General features: G+C 32.1%; 3 protein-coding genes across 4 annotated transcripts; all 3 read left to right on the top strand.

The window, feature by feature from the left end:
* Positions 1 to 4,966: 4,966 nt before the first annotated feature.
* Positions 4,967 to 7,675, top strand: LOC106761495. 2 transcript variants are annotated; one of them, XM_014645049.2, is made up of 7 exons: positions 4,967 to 5,079; positions 5,145 to 5,359; positions 5,456 to 5,722; positions 6,599 to 6,750; positions 6,850 to 6,955; positions 7,052 to 7,174; positions 7,295 to 7,675. In XM_014645049.2, exons 2-7 carry the CDS (start codon positions 5,168 to 5,170, stop codon positions 7,430 to 7,432), a joined length of 978 nt encoding a protein of 325 aa, XP_014500535.1. In that variant the 5' UTR covers positions 4,967 to 5,079; positions 5,145 to 5,167; the 3' UTR covers positions 7,433 to 7,675. The 2 variants fall into 2 exon arrangements, with proteins under 2 accessions (XP_014500535.1, XP_014500536.1); XM_014645050.2 differs by having other exon boundaries at positions 4,992 to 5,359; positions 6,605 to 6,750.
* Positions 7,676 to 9,212: 1,537 nt separating this feature from the next.
* LOC106759849 (29 kDa ribonucleoprotein A, chloroplastic) lies at positions 9,213 to 11,357 on the top strand. Its single transcript, XM_014643202.2, has 5 exons — positions 9,213 to 9,617; positions 9,723 to 9,821; positions 9,926 to 10,213; positions 10,746 to 10,992; positions 11,075 to 11,357. The coding sequence occupies exons 1-4, from the start codon at positions 9,288 to 9,290 to the stop codon at positions 10,950 to 10,952; spliced, it is 924 nt and encodes a 307-aa protein (XP_014498688.1). The 5' UTR covers positions 9,213 to 9,287; the 3' UTR covers positions 10,953 to 10,992; positions 11,075 to 11,357.
* Positions 11,358 to 17,449: 6,092 nt separating this feature from the next.
* On the top strand, positions 17,450 to 18,455 carry LOC106761165 (blue copper protein). The gene is made up of 2 exons (XM_014644684.2): positions 17,450 to 17,772; positions 17,855 to 18,455. The coding sequence occupies exons 1-2, from the start codon at positions 17,607 to 17,609 to the stop codon at positions 18,220 to 18,222; spliced, it is 534 nt and encodes a 177-aa protein (XP_014500170.1). The 5' UTR covers positions 17,450 to 17,606; the 3' UTR covers positions 18,223 to 18,455.
* Positions 18,456 to 19,646: the final 1,191 nt, after the last annotated feature.

Below are 19,646 nucleotides of genomic sequence, written 5' to 3'. Positions count from 1 at the left end.
AAGAATATGCAATTGTTACGGTGAGTGGAATATACTGCAGAAAAAGATAAAAGGAGAGAGAGAGATGGGTCCTTCTCGTCGCAACAACAATGCTGGATCACCGCTCATCAATCAACAGCGTCAAATCACTTCATTCTTCACCAAAACCAACCAAAAGCCAAACCCTAGCCCTAGTTCCACGACTCTCACTCCTTCACCTCTCAATCCCAAGCCGAACAAATCCCTTCTTGTGAAAGGGGCTTCTGTTTCTCCACCCTCTGCTTCGTCTTCTCTCTACAGCTAAGAAGTCATTGGCCGAAGGTTGAAGATTTATTGGCCGTTAGACAAAGCCTGGTATGAAGGTTCCATCAAATCCTTTGATAAAAGCACCTCCAAGCATGGAAAGGGAGTTTCAAGCTCTCAGTTTTGGAGCCTACTACTAATTTAGAGAGTAAGTGACTTAATCGTTTGAAGGGAGATTTCGAGCATGGAAACGGTTTGAGTCTTCTTTGATCAGATTTTGAACCTTTGGAATCTCATTTTCGTTACTTTTTTGTACGGTGGCTGGGAGTGTGGGCGTTAAATATGGCAATTTTCAAATTTATGGAAAAAAATTAAGAAGCACGTGCTATTTTGGTAAATCACGCATGATGAGAAAGATTTCCTAATAATGGTTTAATACCTATTTTGGTTCCTTCTTTGGGAGGATTTGTTCAAAGTGGTCCCTCCTTTTTTCAAAAGTTCACTTTAGTCCTAGCTTTCGCAAAAACTGTTCAAGTTGGTCCTTTTTGGTAACGGCGTTAACTTGACTAACGGCAGAGCTGCCAGGTGGCTAATGTCTGATGATGTGACATTGTTATTTGTTTTAAAAAAATTAATTAATGATGACGTGTAAATGAATATAATTAGGGTTGGATTAAAAAAGGAATTAGGGGTAATTTAGAGTAATTAGGGAAAGTGATTTTCGTCAGATGCAATTAGACAAAGTAATTTGGCGTAATTTCTCGCCTTCTCAAAGATTATCAGATGCTCCTGTCACTGGTTTCCCCTTCTCGGGGATTATCCCATGTACTTCAAGATTCCATCTTGAGCCCTGGATATCTTTTTCCTCGTTGCATGTTCTTGAGTCTTAGAAGAACACAAGAGAGGGCATTTCCATCAAAGTTCATCCATAGGCCATAAGCCAGTACCTTCACCGCCACCAATCACTCACAATCCCAACCATTCATCATTAATTTCGCTTTCGTTTCTTCCTCTCCCTCCTTCGCACCTCTAATCACCAAACCGAACCAATTGCTCGCAGCCATATCCCCTACCTTTTCCCCCCTTTTCTCTACCGTTTGCTATTACACAACAATGTGTAAATCAAGGGTTGGATTTCGATTGAACGTGGCGGAGGTGGGGAGGCAAGGCTTTGCCGTCATTGGTGGTGCGACGATGTTGGGTTTTCTGCGGCCTGGGCTGTTGCGGAGGAGCATGGTGGCGCGATGATGGAAAGGACAAGTGAGTTGACGCGACGGCCATGGAAGTCCGCGATTTGGGGTGGCGTTTTTCTGTCGTGCAAAGGAGATTCACATGGTGGCTGCCATGGCTGCACGACTGGGGTTCACGTTAGCTTCCGGAGGCGCGACGGTGGCGGCAGAGAAGATTAGTTTGTTGGGCGTTGATATCCTCGTCCCTAAGAACAGTAGACATCGTGTCCAAATCATTACAAAACCCCATCTCCTCAAACATCATCATCATTTTCCGAGGAAAAAATAAGGTGGAACCCTAGAATCGGAGGTGGCGAAACAGAGAGAGAGCGCGCGTGAAGGAGAGAATCTAGAACCCTAGAATCAGAGATGGCGGTGAGATCGCCAAGAAATCCCAATCCCATCGGAAAGAAATCCCAATTACATCGGACGAAAATCACTTTGCCTAATTACTCCAAATTACCTTAATTTCAATTTTAATTTTAACCTTAATTTTATTATATTTCCACGTCACAATTAATAATTTTTTTTAACACATAATAGCCACCTGGCAGCTCTGCCGTTAGTCAAGTTAACGCCGTTACCAAAAAGGACCAACTTGAACAGTTTTTGCGAAAGCTAGGACTAAAGTGAACTTTTGAAAAAAGGAGGGACCACTTTGAACAAACCCTCCCAAAGCAGGGACCATAATAGGTATTAAACCTAAAAAGAATAAAGCAACCGGGAATTAGCCTTTGTTCGCTTGAACAGATTGTACTGTTCAAGAGAATTTGTGAGCGAAGAAAGTTTTGAAAGTTGCGTTCGCTTGTACTGATTTGAGACGATGGAAAAGCGAGGATTTGCGTTGATTTTGAGTGAATTGCACTGTTTACACCATCTCGCAAAAATGAGAAGATTTGCGCTGATTTACAACGAAAAGACTCATATACCCTGTATCATTTTGAAAAGCAAAATCCATTTTAACAGGCATTTGAACATGAAATAAAAAAACACAAAACACATTCACTGTTGTTTCACGAGAACACTGTTCTTTTCCATTGCCCATGTGATTTTGTAGTGTATTCCAATCCAGAGAAAGCGTATCCGGATGGAGGTATTTCGAAGATTTTAGGCAGGTATTCAGATACACTCTTCCTGTATCCGGATCCAGGTTTTTGAAGAATTTGCTTAGGAAGAGTATCCGGATACACCATCGCGTATCCGGTTCCACACAGCCGTTTTGTATGCAGTTCTTTGCATGGCAGCGATGGGTTAGGTTTGTGATAGTGTTGAATGGAGGAATTTGGTTGTTGCGTGAATGGAGGAATTCAAAAGGGGGTAAGAGGTTGGTTGGAGATAATCGGAGATGATGGTGATTTGTGGATGCCGGTGTGGTTACAGTTGTGGAGTGTGTTGGCCAGAGAGTAATTGGCAGATGTTGTTGGGTTGAATGCAGGAGGATGGGTTGTCTATTGATTGAAGGTATAGTGAATTCTGAGATGAATTTTTGGTGCTGTTGGGGGCGGTTAGTGATCATTAGAGGTGAAGAACCGATGCACCCCATTAGAACCTCTGTGATTGTTTATAGAGATGAAGAATATCAGTGTCGGTAACACTGATTGGAGGAAACCAAAATAATTTTTCTGTCCGTGAACCATGATTGAAAGAATCCAAGAAGCAAATTGTCTTGTTGTTAGAGTTGTTGAAACTGTGGAGCAGACATTGTTGGCAACAAAGATTCAGCACACAATACAATCAACAAAATATATTACATTTTAAAAAATATTTATTTTACTATATTATAATTTTTATAATATTTTAAAAATTAATATTAATTATTATTAATTAATTTCCTTTCTTTATTAACATTTATACATTTAAATATAACATTAAAAAATAACATTTTATATTACTAAAATAATTAGGGACATTTTGGTAATCTTTCATTTCTATCAATTAAACAAATTTTTTAATTCTATCACATCAATCAAATCCTACACTAATTCTCACAAACTTTACCCTCAAATCCACTCTCAATTACCCACAAATCTACTCAAAAAAACAACAAAAGAATTACCCTCAAATCCACTCAAATCATCTCTCCCAAATCATCTCCCTCAAATCCACTAAAAAGAACACAGCCTTAGTGATTGTTATTGTTTTTTTTCTTTGTTGAAACTTCCTCTGTTTTCTTTTCAATTTTTTCTGTGAGTTTTGTGATATGACGGGAGATGGAAGAGTGGAAGAATGAGGGAGAGAAGTGAAGAAGCAAGGAAAGAGATGGAGCAAAAGGAAGGGAGAGAAGCAGTCAGTCAAAGATCAGCTTTGTGTCAGGAAAGGAAAAAAAAAGAAGAGAAAATAGCGTTTTGTATCACCATTAGCCACATCAGCAGTTTTTTTTAGGGAGTTAGTTTTTGAGGACTAAAACCAAAGTTTCCTAAAGTTTGAGGACTAAATTGTATCTTACATTGAAAGAGGGATTAAAACCAAAATCGCCCTATAGGGACTAAAAACATATTTAACCCTTATATTATTTCTAAAATTTAATTAAAATTTTGTAATGGGGTTAAACCCACTTTAACCCTGACCCTAACCCACTTGAGAGAGGGTTTTGGGGGTTAGAGCTTTTTTTTGCCTCCCTTGAGGGGTTTCTAATTATAGGGCTTTTTTTAATAATGGGTTGAGGCTGGCCCTGTGGCCATGGGTTGAATTGACACCATTGTCATGTGTAACATTTACATTCAATTTAGTCTCATTTCTTTTTAAATGAAATAATATTGTTTCTCTCAAAATTGAAATCAAATTTAATTTATATAAATGCTATACATCTACCTTTTACAAATATCAAGACTGAATTGAATATAAGAAAATAATACATGACAATGATACCAACACATGACACTGATATTAACACGTGATACTGTTATTGTAATGTGACTTAAAACTGTCTACATGTATTCCATTTTTTAAATTAAAAAATAAAATAAAAAATTAAGTGACACCTGACATACAATGTGTTCACATGTAGTTAGGTTACTAATCAAGATTAGATTAAAAGAAATTACTTTATTAACTTAAAAATATCACATTAAATAAATTCCAACATGATAAAGACCAATTTAATATTTAAATCTTTTAATTGACTTTAAAATAATTTCCGTTTAATACAATTAATCTTGAAGAGAGACTATTCTCATAACAACATGTTACTTGGATTGAGACTAACAAAATGACTCTAATGACAAAATATAAGATTAGAAAAGTTAGAGACTTGAATAATTTTAAATTTTTGAAAAAATTTAGACAAAATTTAAAATAAAAAAACTCAAATGAAAATTTCTAAACTTATGAGAGACGTAAAAATTAATTAAACTTTTAAAATACATAATAATAAATAGTTTTAGTTAGATTAAAAAAATTTTTTTTTTAATGGAAGAATGAATGGAAAAAGGGGAATACAAATAAAAAGAATAAAATAACAGAATAGTGGACCACCGAAAAAGTTGGGTATGCTAACGGCTAGCCCATTCAAATTAAACGGAGGATATACATAGAATCAATTTTGATTTGGTTTTCCAACCAAAATCAGGGTTAACTCTCTCACCTTGCCCCCTTTCTTCACATCATGCACTCATTCACACTATAAAGGGTAACCAATTCGTTCCTTTTCTCTAATCCTTTCAATCCAAACACAAATTCTGAATTTTTGCTTAGGTTGAGTTCGATCAATTGCGCCAATGGATCTGTCTCCACAAGTGGACGATTGCATTAAACAAACCATCGACCATTGCTTAGGGATTCCCATACCGGCGGAAACCCTAGAGGCCAAGCTTCGAGCTTCTCAAGACTCGCAGTGGCGTCTCCGTGAATGTCTGCGTTCAGTTAAATCCCAATTGGAGCGTAAAGACCGCCTCATCAACTGCTTCAAGGTTTCTCGGCTCTTCTTGGTTTTCTTTTGAATCTTTCTCTTGTCATTTTCTTTTTTTGAAAATTTGATCATGAGAACTCTGGGGTTTTTTGAGCAGTCTGAAGCGTCTATGAACGCGCAAGCTCTGAAGAAATTCGTGGAGGAGAATCATAGACTGGCACTGGAGTGTGATAAGTTGGTGGCCCAACGCTGTCGGTTGGAGAATGAGTGCGCGCTGTATGAAAAGGACAGGGAAGCGTTGATGGAATTTGGGAACGATGCTGATGAACGGGCACGGGAGGCGCAATCCCAGGTTCTCGATTTGCAACAAGATTTGCTCTTTATGCATAATGAAGTGCAGAAATATAAGCAGAATCATGAATTGGTAACCATTTTTCTCGCACCTTCTTTTAACAGTGTAAATATACATCTTTCCTTCTAAGTTCTAACATAATTAGTGGCTTGTAAAGTTGATGTGGAAAATATTGGAATGTTAGTTATGGGGGTTTGAAGGGGTTTTAGTATAATGGTAAAGGCTTCATTTTTATTCACTTTAAGGGCTGAGAGAGTAAAGAGGTCCGTCCCTTTGGGTTTTTGGGCGTAGACGAATCACTGATCGTATTTTTGTATGTGCTGCTAGGGTGGAATTTGGAAGTAATTCATCCACCATAAGTTGGAGTTGCTGATATGATGTGTTTTTGTTTCAAATCAGTAGCTGCGTTGACATTAGCATGAAATGAGTTATCTTAGTAATGGTTTGTTTTTGGTTTCCATTGGTTGCCTAAGGAATTGAGATTATTTGGTATGCTCTATGCATTATAACAATAATGCATTATGGTTCTGTTAACTCATCATATATGATTGACTTTTGTCAGCTGTTAAATTGACAACGTTTATATTAATGTTGTTTTACTACTAGCAAGTGATATTCCTTTTCACGTATATCTATATCAGTGAACTCCTTACAATAAGAGTTTTTTGGACCCTGCAAACACTCATGAAAGAAGAAAACATGAAGGAAAAATAACATAAGTTTTACCTCTAGTTAAAATTACCTTATCCATTATCTTATACTAGTTTCTCCAAAGGCTTATTTTAACTTATGCCTAAGTTGATTTTATTTATAGAATAACTTATTTTAATCTTTTTTCGTACGAGTGTTTATGGAGAAGTTCGTTCAAACATATCGAACATTATGTTCTTTTCCATACTTCCATTTCCCTCCTCTCTCCTTTTTCATTTAATTGCTTTTTCCATGAAGGTTCAGTCTTCTGCGTGTCCGTCTGAAGAAACTAATTTACTCGGTTCTGTTTTGGCATCACTTATTACTAGAGATGACGATTCTACGTATGCATATTTACAAGCAAACAGTGAGAACGAGTCCTGTAAGAAGTTGCTGAATGTGTGGAAGGGGTGAGTCTGCAACCTCTCCTCATTCTCTTCTCTTGTTTCCTTCTCAGTTTTTGTCAATTCATTTTTAATAGGCTAATTTTTTTATTTTGGATTTGATAGCTTGAGTCCGTCTGCTCTGAGTGTTTTGTCACTTGTTGCTAAAGTGAAGTCACTTGAGAAGGACAAGGAGCATCTGAGAACTAACCTTCAGAAAGCGGAGGAGGAGGTAAACATAAATTGGTCCCAAATTTGTCGGACTATTTACTTTTGTTTTGGATGATTTGATTATTGACAAATATCCAACTTTTCATGGTCTGCGTAGGTCAAAGTACTGTTTAATGAAAATAATGTATTGGAAAAGGAGAACAAAAGGTTACTGAGGCTAAACAAGGGAAAGAACCATCCTGATTCTGCTGATAAACATACCAACAGTCCATCAGCCAAGGTGAGTTATTTTTATAATTCCAAAGAAAAATTAAGTGCTGTATTTATAGCATATGTGCATTGGCGGTTCAAGTATACCTCTCTAAGTTGCTTAATACTTATATTTTTTTGGCTTATGCAGTCTAACAAGAGAAAGTCTGTCAGTCCCAGGACAAATAGCCCAATGAGGAAGTTTGATTTGGACGATCAAGATTTAGCTAGACAACCTTTGTCTCCCTTACGACATAACTCCCCGGACTGTAGGATGCGTAAGAAGTAACGTCATATGCTATTAGGATTTGGTTTGACTTTGAAGACTGGAAATGTCAAACACACATCCCTTAAGCTTAATGCACAGTGAGTTTATGTCATGTATAAAGTAACAACAGTGTTTCTGATTTAGCAACTCTTATTTTAGTTTACATTTTATTACAAGCACAACTACTAACGAAACTTCATTTGCACTGTCATATAAAAATCTACTGATTTAATATATATTGTGTGTTTGGAACATATGAATTTGAATTGAATGTATTTTCTTTAATAAGCTAAGAATTGCAAAGGTCCAGTTTAAGTCAATCGTTTTCTAGATTTCCTATTCTGTAATTAATTTTTATTTAAGGTACTCTAGAAGTTCATTCTTACATTCTTCATTTTTCTCATTGGAATTTTTTTAAATGTGTTCCTAATTAAAGAGTGATCAAGAAAACAGTAGTGTACACACAAAATCCAATCGAACTTGTTCAAAATTGAATCGAACTATTTTGGGAAAAGAAAAAAAAAAAAACTTGAATGAAGCTTGCTTATGAAGTCGGTTTGGTTTGAATTCTTGAAGGGGTTTTGAAGTCTCTAAAATGTCCATTTTGTGAAAAAAAAAATGTACTTCGTTTCACTTTATAAAAAATGTTTAGTTAGTTGATTCAATATTACGAAGTATTTCAAAAGTGTAAACTATGCAATAGTCCTGTTGTATTACTGAATTCTGAAATATTCTTCACATACTCGCTAACACAAATTTTTTAATTAATTTCAAGTTGAAGAATAAAACATCCAATTTTTTTAATTCCTTTTGCTAAAACTAATTAAAATTCAGTTTGCGTAAAGGTTAACTTGTTAATATAATTGTAAATAGTTAAACTTTAATTATGTAATTAAATGTATTAATTAGATTACTCAATAAAAAATATTCATATGCCCTAAAAGCAACACATTACAACTCATACCACCTAGACACTGAAACACAAATTTTAAATGGGAAGACCACAGAACCTACACATTTTCAGATGATGGGACGACAAACCTTTATCCACCGAAAAATTGCATAGAAAATTATGCAACAACAGTCATTAAATAAATATGACAATAACACAATATATTTTATGAATAATGATACTTTAACAACATTTTAACTGTGATTGATCCAAAATTTCATCACAATTAATAATAATAATTATAAACATCAACATAAACCAATCAGAGATACTATTAGAATGTTGTCAAAGTATCATTATTCTATATTTATCTAAACACATATTACATTAGTAAAACAACCCAAATCAAAACTCACATTTGATTCTCATTGCCTTCGATACTCAGAAGAAGAACATTTCACTTCACAGAACTGCTACAACCTACAACTAAAACTATATAATCTTATAATTCTAATATAGTTACCTCAAATCAATTCCAGCTATCGCAATTTAGGTATGCGAGCAACCCGCATTTCATTCACATTTTACTCTAACAATTATAAAAAAAATTTCATATAAAAAAAATAAATAAACCACATATGTTAAAATTGTTAACTATGCACTCATTTTTTTCTGAGTCATTAATTATTTTAACCATCATTAACAATTATAAGACCATCAACAATTAGGACCTAGAATCAATTTTTCAAAAAATATGACTTACTTAAAAAAGAAAGAAACCAAATTAAATAAAATAAAAAATTGAGATAAAAATAATATTTTAGCCAAGGCAAAAGAAAAAAAAGGGCAAAAGAAAGAACGCAAAGATAACAGATAACGGTGTCGTTTAATACCGAAGATGTTCTTATCCATTTCCCTGACACTTGCGCTGTGTGGTGATATTGAAAATGAGAAGAATAGGTTTGTGAATGGCATTGTTGAGCAATGGCGCTTCTACGTGTTGCGTGCTTAACTTCTGCAAATCAGTTATCGGCTCAAACCTATTCCCATTCCATCGCTCTCTCTTCCCTTTCCCAATCCATCAACTTCCCCAAACGCTCTTCCTTTCACCTTCCACCCTTATCCCTTACCACAGCCAAACAAACCCCTAATTTCACTCTCACCTGCGTTTCCACTTCCCAACAACAACCCCAGCCAGTTACCGAAGAAGAATTTTCTCGCACAAGGTTGCTCGCTCAGAACGTCCCATGGACAAGCACCCCAGAGGATATTCGTTCTTTGTTTGAAAAACATGGAAAAGTCCTCGAAGTCGAGGTTTGTTTTTTCTTTCCTCCACTTCTATACTGCTTTGTTTGTTTAAGTTTTTTTTTTTTTTTTTTTTTTTTTTTTCCTGAAACTGTGTCCATTGTTGCGGTTAAGCTTTCTATGTATAAGAAAAACAGAAACCGGGGTTTGGCCTTCGTCGAAATGGGTTCTCCTGAAGAGGCTCTTGAAGCTCTCAATAAACTCGAATCGTATGTAAGCCTAAAACACTCTACACTACTTCTGTTGTTACGACTACACGCACACATTGTTTTCATAAATAATGTTTCTTTGTTTTTTCTCTTATGAATGATGATTAGGAGTTTGAGGGCCGTGTAATGAAAGTCAATTATGCTCGGCCGAAAAAGAAGAAAACCCCGCCTCCGGTGAAACCAAAATCTGGGGTCACGTTTAACTTGTTTGTTGGTAACTTGTCTTATGAAGCCAAGTCCAAGGATCTCAAGGAGTTTTTTGATTCCGGAACTGCTAAAGTTGTTAGAGCTGAGGTTGTATTTCTTGACAATCCTAGAAAGCCGTCAGGTTATGGATTTGTGTCATTCAAGTCCAAGAAAGAAGCTGAGGCTGCTCTTGCTGAGTTCCAAGGAAAGGTAACTCCGGGTTTCTTCTTTGTTTGAATTTGGATTATTGAGTATGGGGAATGTCATTCTCGCAAGTTTTTATCGACAATGTCTTGGACCTTGTTTGTTTACCTTTTTTTTTTTTAACATTTGTTTTGCCCTTAACATAAGCACACTTGAAAATGTTTGTCTCCCTAGTTATTTTTGTTTGTCTACCAATAACACAGATTCACACGTAATCAATGTTGAAATGTTGTAAAAAAAATATTGTCTAAATATGATTTTCCTTTTTGTTTTCTCAAAAGTTTGTTCCACAAACACTCGAAGAAAACAAGAGATGACGAGGAAAGATCTAATAGTTATTTTTTTTTTGCAACACTTGATATGGTAACAGTTTTCAGAAGTTAATACATTTTTTATTGAGACATTAAGTGTTGATTAGTATGGATATGTTTTAGATAACGGTTTTTAAAACATTATAGTGAGAAGGGAATCAAACAAGCCTTTAGTGTATGGAACACTGTTTTTGGTTAGTGACGCAGGGAAAATTGTTCTTCTCCAGGATTTTATGGGAAGGGCAATCAGGGTGGATCGGGGTCGTCGATTTGTTCAGAAGCCTGGGGATGGGAATTCAAAGTCTGTCGTAGATGCTCCTTCTGAGTTGAGTGTGAATGGGGCAGAAACTCAAGAGCCAGCAGAGGAGACTCCAAACTCTGAAGATACTCCTGAGTTGAGTGTGAATGGGGCAGAAGCTGACAAAGCTGATTGATATCAAATTTTCCCTGATGCATACTAATGTTGTTGATGTTGTATGTCCTTGCTTCATACATTTTGATATCATTGCTGCTGACAATCCTAAGTCTTAGTGGTTTACATTAACCTCTTTTACAGGTTTGAAGCTTTGTAAACCAGAGGCTCGAGATGCAAGGAATGAATAGGAGCAAGTGCGATCATTTCTGTGATTCAAGATTGAATAGTTACTGTAAATGAATGATAGCATTTCCATGGAGTCAACAAATCCTTATTGTGTAATTTAACAATTGTTGGCATGCTAATATATCTTAAGAAAGCAAGTAACATATGTATATTAGTGACGTTGTTTGCATCTTCATTGGTTTGTAGTTGCTTCACAATGATGCGGATGTGATTCAATGTATTCTTTCTTTATCTTCAATATGTTCAATAGCATAAGAATATTGGTTTGAAATCTATCGGAAGGACACAAAATTAAACCATTCAAACTAGAACTGAAGCTCGACCATGAAATGTATGTAATAGAACAATACCACCCATTTCTATCAATTACACTTGAGGCATGTTTTATGAATTCTTTTAGAGTAGACAGTTATTTGGTTTTACTTTGGTAGTGTTGCTACGAGACATAAGACCTGTCTTATAATCTGTAAATGCTGCTTGAAGGTTGGCTTGAATCACAGCCCAAAGTCAGATTATTGCTACTGGATCTACTCTATATGTTTTCAACAAAAAGGGGATTGTTGACAGTGCATCTAAATATCTCTCGTAATGTTCTAAATACTGCAATATCATCAGAAATCATACATGAATCACTTTACGATTTGGGTGATTTGATTTTGAGATGCAGTGATTCACAATGCCTGCTAAAATCATTTTTGAAGCTGAATTGCACCTTGAATAATTTGAATTGCTAGAAACACAAGCCGAATTGTGCTGTCACTTTTTTTTTTTTCTTTTCCTTCTTTGAAATTTATTCTTCACTTTGTAATGTTAGCTATATAGTAAGTTGCTTGGCTTTGGAATTGAGTTGGTTGGGGATATTAGAAGAAACTATGAAGACAATTTCTCTTATCTTAAGAACAAGATGATTATGAATAAATTGAATGATTAATAATGAATCACAAAAATTCAGCATTCCACATTATTTGAATTTGATTCTTTATTAGTCATTCGATTTATTTATAATTCAAGGAAATCATTATACCAACAATTTTGCTCTTTTGGCTAATAATAGGTAAACAAATTTGTTTGGATGATGTTCCTCCACTTTTCTCATCTTGGGAATAATCTATCATGTCTTCTTCAATATAGGTTCTGTTGCAGCAAAAAGTACATTAATATGATTTCTAAGATTTCTAGCTACAGCATTCATAAAGGGAAGTGTGTTTTATAAGCTTTAGTTAGTTGTTATGTTATCTCCAAATCTTAACTATCATTATTTAACCTTTAGAAATTGTATTTTCCTTTAACCGATTTCAAGTATTGCAAATAGATATTTCTTTAAATTTTGCCTTATATTTTTAATAGTTTTATTGGATGTTTGTCTTAGTAATCAGTGATTTTTTCTTTAAGTTAATGATCCTTTTAAAAAATTAGTACTCGACTTATAATTGAGAATCTTATTTGGAACAAACCAAGTTTGATGTTATTGGACATGAATATTGGTCTAGTCTTCTTTGGTAATTTTCTATGTTTGCTTGCTATCTTATTTAATTTTGGTTGAGGTGTGGTATGAGATTTTGGAAATTAGGGAGTCAACAAAGTTGGAATTTTCTTCTCTATTTTTATGTCCAATCCATCCTTTTCTAACAATCTATATGTTCCATAATATTTGAGTATATACTAATTCTTTCCAAAAAAAAAAAAGTAATGGTAGAAATAAGATTGCTTTTGAATGAAATGAGAAAAAAAAAAAAAAAACTACCATTTAATGGATGAACAATCTAAATGCGGCATTATATTTAGTAAATATCATAATAATGTTTTTAAGAATGTAGTGCTTTTGCATGTGTACAATAAGAAATGCCACTTAAGTTGAAGTGTTCAATATCATATCTGATAACATAAGGAGACTTTAAATAACTGAAATTTATTATATGATGCAAAACTCTCGTTTTTTTAATTATTTTTATAATAAATTCTTGGTTAAATTATGTCTTTTGTCTTCATTTTTGTAAAAATATATTAAATAAGTCTCTTAATTTTTATGTTTGATATCTAATTTTAGAAATTTGATGCTATATGAAACCTTTTCTGTTAATACTATTAATAGTATTAAAGATGTGTGACATGTTACTTTGTAGTAAATTTTTAAAGGGTTTTCTTTTTAAATTTTTTTTTTAAATATTTTTAATTTTTTTAATAGTCACATGTCACTATCAAAACAAAATATTATTATCTTAATTTCAATTTGGACTCTTATGTTGTTTTAATTAAGTTTCAATTTTTTAAAAAATTAATAATTCATTCCTTTTAAAATTGATACCATATTTAATTTGTATATAAATATTATATTGATATTTTTATTAAAATTTATACTTTTGTAAAATAATTGTTAAGAAAATTAAGTTTATTTAAATTTATATTTTAGATTGAACTTTACTTGTATTAATATTTTATTACATGATATTTTAATATTCGTTTTATTTGAATTTATATTTCAAATAATTATATATTTTTAAAATATGTAAAATTCAATAAATGTTAGAGTTGATTTAAAAGTAATGCAAAATTTTTAAATAATTAAATAAAAATTATAAAAAATAAATTTAAAATTTAATAACAGTTTTAAATAAAGTTTAATGTAAAATATAATTTTAAATAAACTTAATCTTCTTAAAAATATTTAAGAAAATTGTTAATTTTAATAAAAATATCAATATAAACATTTATATAAAAGTTAAATTTAATTTCAATTTGGGAAAAGACATAATTGTTAAATTTTAAAAATATTAAAACTTAATTGAAACAAAATAACAAATTTAGGGATTAAATTGAAATTAACACAATCATATTTAAAATGATAGTGATTTGTGACATTGTCACTATCACGTGTTACTACGTGAAAAATTTTATTTAAAAAAATAAAAAATATAAGATAAAAAAAAAAGAAAATCATGAACATGTGATACATCTTTAACATTGTTAGTATAATATTAAGAAAATGAAATGATTGCATCAAATTTTCTAAAATAGAAATTAAACCGATACATATAAAAATAAAGGCAAATATTTAATATTTCTCTACACAAAAATAGGAATGAAAGACGTAATTTAACTTAAATTATTTTCTTAATCATGTTTGGTTCAAAATCCAAATATAAGAAATGAGAAATATAAAGAAAAGATAGAAACAAAATCAGTAACATTGTATTATTGAATGAAAAAAAAGGAGAAAAATATGAAAAAGAAAAAAGGTGAAGAGGACGCAAGAAAAAGAATGAATATATATACTTAAAATGTTTTGTGGAAGACGTTAGTTTTTCATTTAATATAGTTTTTCACAATTCAATTATTTTAAAATAAGAAATATATGATCTAATAAATTTATATAAACACAATTTTGTTTCACTTTACAAATTAAAAATCTCTTTTTTATTACACTTCAATTCCAATTTTTTCGAGTGACATTGTTAGAGTAAATCACTTTTATCTCGTATTCTATCATGATTTTATTTTTAAAAACACCTTAGAAGTGAAAAGAAGAAGAAATATTTAAACTACCTTAAACCTTGATTCCTAAATAATGTAATTCTATTATCTCTTTAAAAATATCATTCTACAAATTATTCCGCATATTAATAACTTGGTCAATCCAAACAATAAATTGAGCAATGCCTTAGACAAAAAGGTACAAAATTAACCCAAAACCACTCTATTATTATGTTACCAACATTTATAAAGACCCGTAGTGGTGGGTGAAACAATAGAACCATAAGTAAATTGAATTTTATCTTTTAAACCAAAAACTATCTTAACATTTAGTGTCCATATGTTTGAAAATTAAAGTGTGATTCTAAGTTTCACATCGAGTAAAAGTTAGAAAGTTGAGTATATATGAGTATGAAGACCTATAAATTCATTATTTTAAGGTTTTTGATTGGAAGTTGTGTTAATTTGATTCCTTGGTCAATATGTCTCTTTTAGAGGATGTCACTCCTATTGTCAAATTTTTGTAGTTTAGAACAATTAGATTTAACTCATAGTATTTCAGTGACAATTCTTGATCATTTGACATCTTAAGAAACTTGTTTTGTGAAAGAACTGAAAATAACTTCTACATGGACTAATATGTGATGCAGACATCAAAATCCAAACACATGATGTGGATCATCAAGACTAGGCCTAGGATCCAATTCAAGACTTTGATGGACTCATGATAAGAGAAAGACTTGGAAAGATCAAAGAGACATTGCAACACAAGGTGATTACATATATTTGGTGGTGTATTAAAATAAAAATATTAACATTATGGTTGTACTCATAATTTGGCCCAAGACCCACAACTTATTTTGTATTTATATATCTTTGGAAATTCGTAATAAGATAGAATTCATTTACCAAATATAATTGTGAGGTTATCTTTATAAGGATTTTATTTACTATCTATCAAACATTATTTGCATATAAAAAGTAAAATTAATTTTATTTACATGAATTAAATTTTAAAAAGAAACATTAAAATTATAAACTAGTTTTTTTGTATTTTTTTTAAACTGAGCTAAGCTGATATAAAAGGGGTTAAGATAATTTTCTTAACCCACACCTATAAGGATGTATACAGAAACTATAGAAGTGTGGAAAGAAATGGTCCCGTGTTGATTCTAACAACGGCTAAGATGAGATAGATTGAATTGGTTTTCATCTACAAAACTATGGTTACATATTTGGTGATAAAGATCAGCTGAATATATAGCTGGAAAGTTCAAACCCTTTATAAATTGTTCCCTTGATATTAACTAAAACCATAATAAAAATAAAGTAGTTGGCCCTAGCGTAGGGGCCCCTACAACCTTTGCACCTTTATTCTACGTAATGGCCTCGTCACTAAGAGCTCAGAGCAAGACCACCCTAACGAAGGACCCCAGAAAACCATTATGTAGTAATTTCAAAGCTTAAAGTATACTGTTATCATGATTTAATTTAACGTGCTACTCAACTTTATTCAGTCATCGTGTTTGGTAAGCTGTTAGGATCAAGATTTCACATGTCACATTCTTTCCCAAACCTCATCTTTTGCCGCCACAAACAAATCTTTCTCTCCGTTCCCACCTTCACCATAACTTCTTCATGCTAACTTGCTCTTTTTCAAATGTCATATGCAGTTACGTGGTAGGAAATAAACCGTATTCAAAACAAAACACCACAATGTTTTTAAATATATGGTACTACGGGAAACAGCCTCGGTAGCTGCTACTTCGTTCGTTCTAGAAGGTGTGGTTTTATTTTATTAATTGTGCGGTTAGGGTTAAGAGGTGGAGTTATTTCAAGCACTTTTACAGTTTTTCCTTAATCATTGTTTGTCTACTCTCTCGAATCTTCTCATTCTTCTTACAGTTTGGAAATATACCGTCAAAGATTTTCTGATGCTTAAGTCAGTTGACCGTCGGTACAGTATTATAAAATCAGTAATAAATATACAGTAAATATGAATCACTTATCTTCTACTTCTAACCTATATTTATATTTTTTTTCATGAAATTAAGATTAACTTAATCATAATCCAATCTCTGTCCAACTTCATGAAAAAAATCTAATTACAGACTTTCATCGGCCATTCATCTTGGACCGTCTAACTAGGTTGATTACAAGATGACTTTATAACTGTCCGGCCCAGACGGTGAAGTAGGTAAATCCCTTGAAAAGTATTAGCTTTACTTTCTTGTCCAATACCATCATTCCTTAGGAATGGCCATAAAGACCAACGCAATCATATCTTTCACAAAAAAAAAAGTTGACGTGTAACACTTTATAATTATTAACGTTCCTTTTCTAGCATGCCAATATATCATTACTTATAGAGAATTTATTGATCCGTAGCATGGCTAAAAGTTTCGTACATTTGAAAACTTAATTTATCAGACAAATACTACTAGTTAAGACTTATTAGTAGTTTTATTGTTGTGTAGGTTCTAAGGAAGTATTTGTTTTCAGTCACTTTTATAATGATGGAGATTACTAAAGCACCATACCAGATATAGACAGGAGTTTCTGGGAAGCGCAACTAGTTAACTTCCCAACCGTATTGGTCGGAATATATATATTATTACAAAATTGGAACATGAAATTTCCTTAAAGATAACAACAGTTTAAGAGAGTTTAAAATTGAGATACTTGCATTAGATGTGCATGATTTACAACCGATCCTTTGATAGTACAAGAGGTTTAGTCAAAAGGCATTATGATTTCAGCAGAATAATTCAACTCAACAACTATTTCGTATATGATAATAATGAGAGTTGGAATGAAGCCATAACACCATCTTTTGTGGATGTTAGGTATGAAGTGCAACTGAAGTCATATCCTGATGCAGAAATCGACAGCTGGGCCTTACTCTTAACAACTAATATCACCTTCTCTTAATAATATAAATCAAACCCATTTTCCAATTGAATCTTCAGAGCCTACTCTGTACTATTTCCCTTCTTCCTCCCATTCTCTCAAAATCATGCCTTCCTCTACTGCTTTGCTTTTCGGCTCGCTCATAGCAATCACCATGCTTCTGCCAACCCTCGCAACCGTCCACACCGTCGGAGATTCTTCAGGTTGGGCAATTGGTGCTGATTATAGTTCATGGACGGGTGACAAAACCTTCGCAGTGGGTGATACTCTTGGTAAGAACTAGGAAACGATACCATGATTTTGTTGTAGAATTATATATAAAAAATCAATTTTTAAGTTTGATTTGTGTGACAGTGTTCAACTATGGAGCTGGGCACACAGTGGATGAAGTTAAAGAGAGTGACTACAAATCATGCAGCGCAGGGAATTCAATTAGTACAGACAGTAGTGGCGCAACCACCATTGCCCTCAAGACTGCAGGCACTCATTACTTCATATGTTCTGTTCCCGGACATTGTTCTGGCGGCATGAAACTTGCCGTCACTGTTAAAGCAGGAAAAGACACTACTCCTTCAACTGGGAAGGCTCCACCTTCTTCTGATGGCACAGCCACCACAACCACTGCTGCTAGATCAAACTCGGCTTCAACAACTGGTGTGTTTTCAGTTGTTGCCATGTTGATTGTTTCATGGATCTCTTTCTTTGGCTTGCGCATGGCGTGAGAAATTTGATCGCTGAGCCAGGACAGAGGCAGTGCTTTTAGAGTTTCTTCCACCCTATAATTATAATTATCACTCTGTTTTCTGGTTTGACTTATTCAGATTTACCTGTGACTACTAATTCAAGCCTTTTGTAGTGTTAGTTGTCTAGGAAATTTCCCATGTTTGGTGTTTTTTTATTATTTTTGTTATATATTATCGGCACTATTCCGTAAGATATTTTCTTTAAAATACTATTTTTGGTTCTAGTTTCGCTGAGTTTGTGGAATGTGGTTTTTTCCTCATTTAATATGATTTTAATTTTTGTCAATTTTAATCGATTTTATTTTTTTTATAATGGTAATTAAATAGTTCTAGAATAAATAATTTTATAGGAGGAATTATTGAACTTAATTATGGTTATTTTTTGTGAAGATAAATGGATGTATATTAATTATGGTCATATTCTATTATTACGGTTCTATTATTTATATATATATATATATATATATATATATATATATATATATATATATATATATATATATATTTCATTTCATCAAAAATTAATTTGATAGTACAAAAATGCTTATGACTTCTCCTGTAGGTCACGTTCGGTTCGAGGTTCTTTTTAATTTAAAAAAAGATGTATACATATTAAGTCAAAATATTATCATATGTTAGTGTCACACTAAATTAATTATTACTTTTCAAATAGATAAATTTAATTTGTATATAAAAATTATAATAATATTTTTATTATAATTGACATTTTTATTAAATATTTTTCATATTTAATTATAAATTATATAAATTTAAGTATAAATTGAATATAATTCTTATATTTAATTATTAAATAGAATATAATTATTATAATATTATTAGAATATAATTATTTTATGTTTTGGATTTAAATGTCAATTTTAAAATTTTAATTTTAATTAGAATATAATATAATATTATATTTATGTTTGATTACATGTAAAAGATATGATTGGTTTTAAAATAATTCTACAAATATTTAAAATTAAATATAATAATTTATAATTGAATTTTAGAAATATTTAACAAAAATTACATTTGGAGATGAAAATAATTATCAATTTTAAAAAGATAAAGTCCAAATTAAATAAAAACATAAATGAAATTAAAAAAAAATAATGATACAATCACGAACTAACACGTGACGGCGATTTTAATATATGATACGATATTGGTTTTGTTATGGAGTAATTTTTTTAAAATTAAAAAAATTAAAAATTGAAAAGAAAACCGTCAATTAACACATAATATACATGATTTATATGTTGCTAACTATTTAAATGTGGTTACTAAATAATATTAAATTCATAAATATTAACACTTGATTAAACACGAATATATATATATATATATATATATATATATATATATATATATATATATATATATATATATATATATATATA

This window comes from Vigna radiata, chromosome 5 (genome assembly GCF_000741045.1).
Source record: "Vigna radiata var. radiata cultivar VC1973A chromosome 5, Vradiata_ver6, whole genome shotgun sequence".
Taxonomy (NCBI): Eukaryota; Viridiplantae; Streptophyta; class Magnoliopsida; order Fabales; family Fabaceae; genus Vigna; species Vigna radiata.
Note: the sequence above shows the minus strand (reverse complement) of the source record. Positions and strands in the feature narration are given on the sequence as shown.

What these genes read in the sequence shown, in the direction of transcription:
- LOC106761495 (XM_014645049.2), top strand. Translation starts at nt 5,168, where the DNA reads ATGGATCTGTCTCCACAAGTGGACGATTGCATTAAACAAACCATCGAC. An exon ending in GCCTCATCAACTGCTTCAAG is followed by an intron (nt 5,360 to 5,455) that starts GTTTCTCGGCTC and finishes TTTTTTGAGCAG; the next exon opens with TCTGAAGCGTCTATGAACGC. An exon ending in TTCAGAAAGCGGAGGAGGAG is followed by an intron (nt 6,956 to 7,051) that starts GTAAACATAAAT and finishes TGGTCTGCGTAG; the next exon opens with GTCAAAGTACTGTTTAATGA.
- LOC106759849 (XM_014643202.2), top strand. Translation starts at nt 9,288, where the DNA reads ATGGCGCTTCTACGTGTTGCGTGCTTAACTTCTGCAAATCAGTTATCG. An exon ending in GAAAAGTCCTCGAAGTCGAG is followed by an intron (nt 9,618 to 9,722) that starts GTTTGTTTTTTC and finishes GTTGCGGTTAAG; the next exon opens with CTTTCTATGTATAAGAAAAA. An exon ending in TCAATAAACTCGAATCGTAT is followed by an intron (nt 9,822 to 9,925) that starts GTAAGCCTAAAA and finishes AATGATGATTAG; the next exon opens with GAGTTTGAGGGCCGTGTAAT.
- LOC106761165 (XM_014644684.2), top strand. Translation starts at nt 17,607, where the DNA reads ATGCCTTCCTCTACTGCTTTGCTTTTCGGCTCGCTCATAGCAATCACC. An exon ending in CGCAGTGGGTGATACTCTTG is followed by an intron (nt 17,773 to 17,854) that starts GTAAGAACTAGG and finishes TTTGTGTGACAG; the next exon opens with TGTTCAACTATGGAGCTGGG.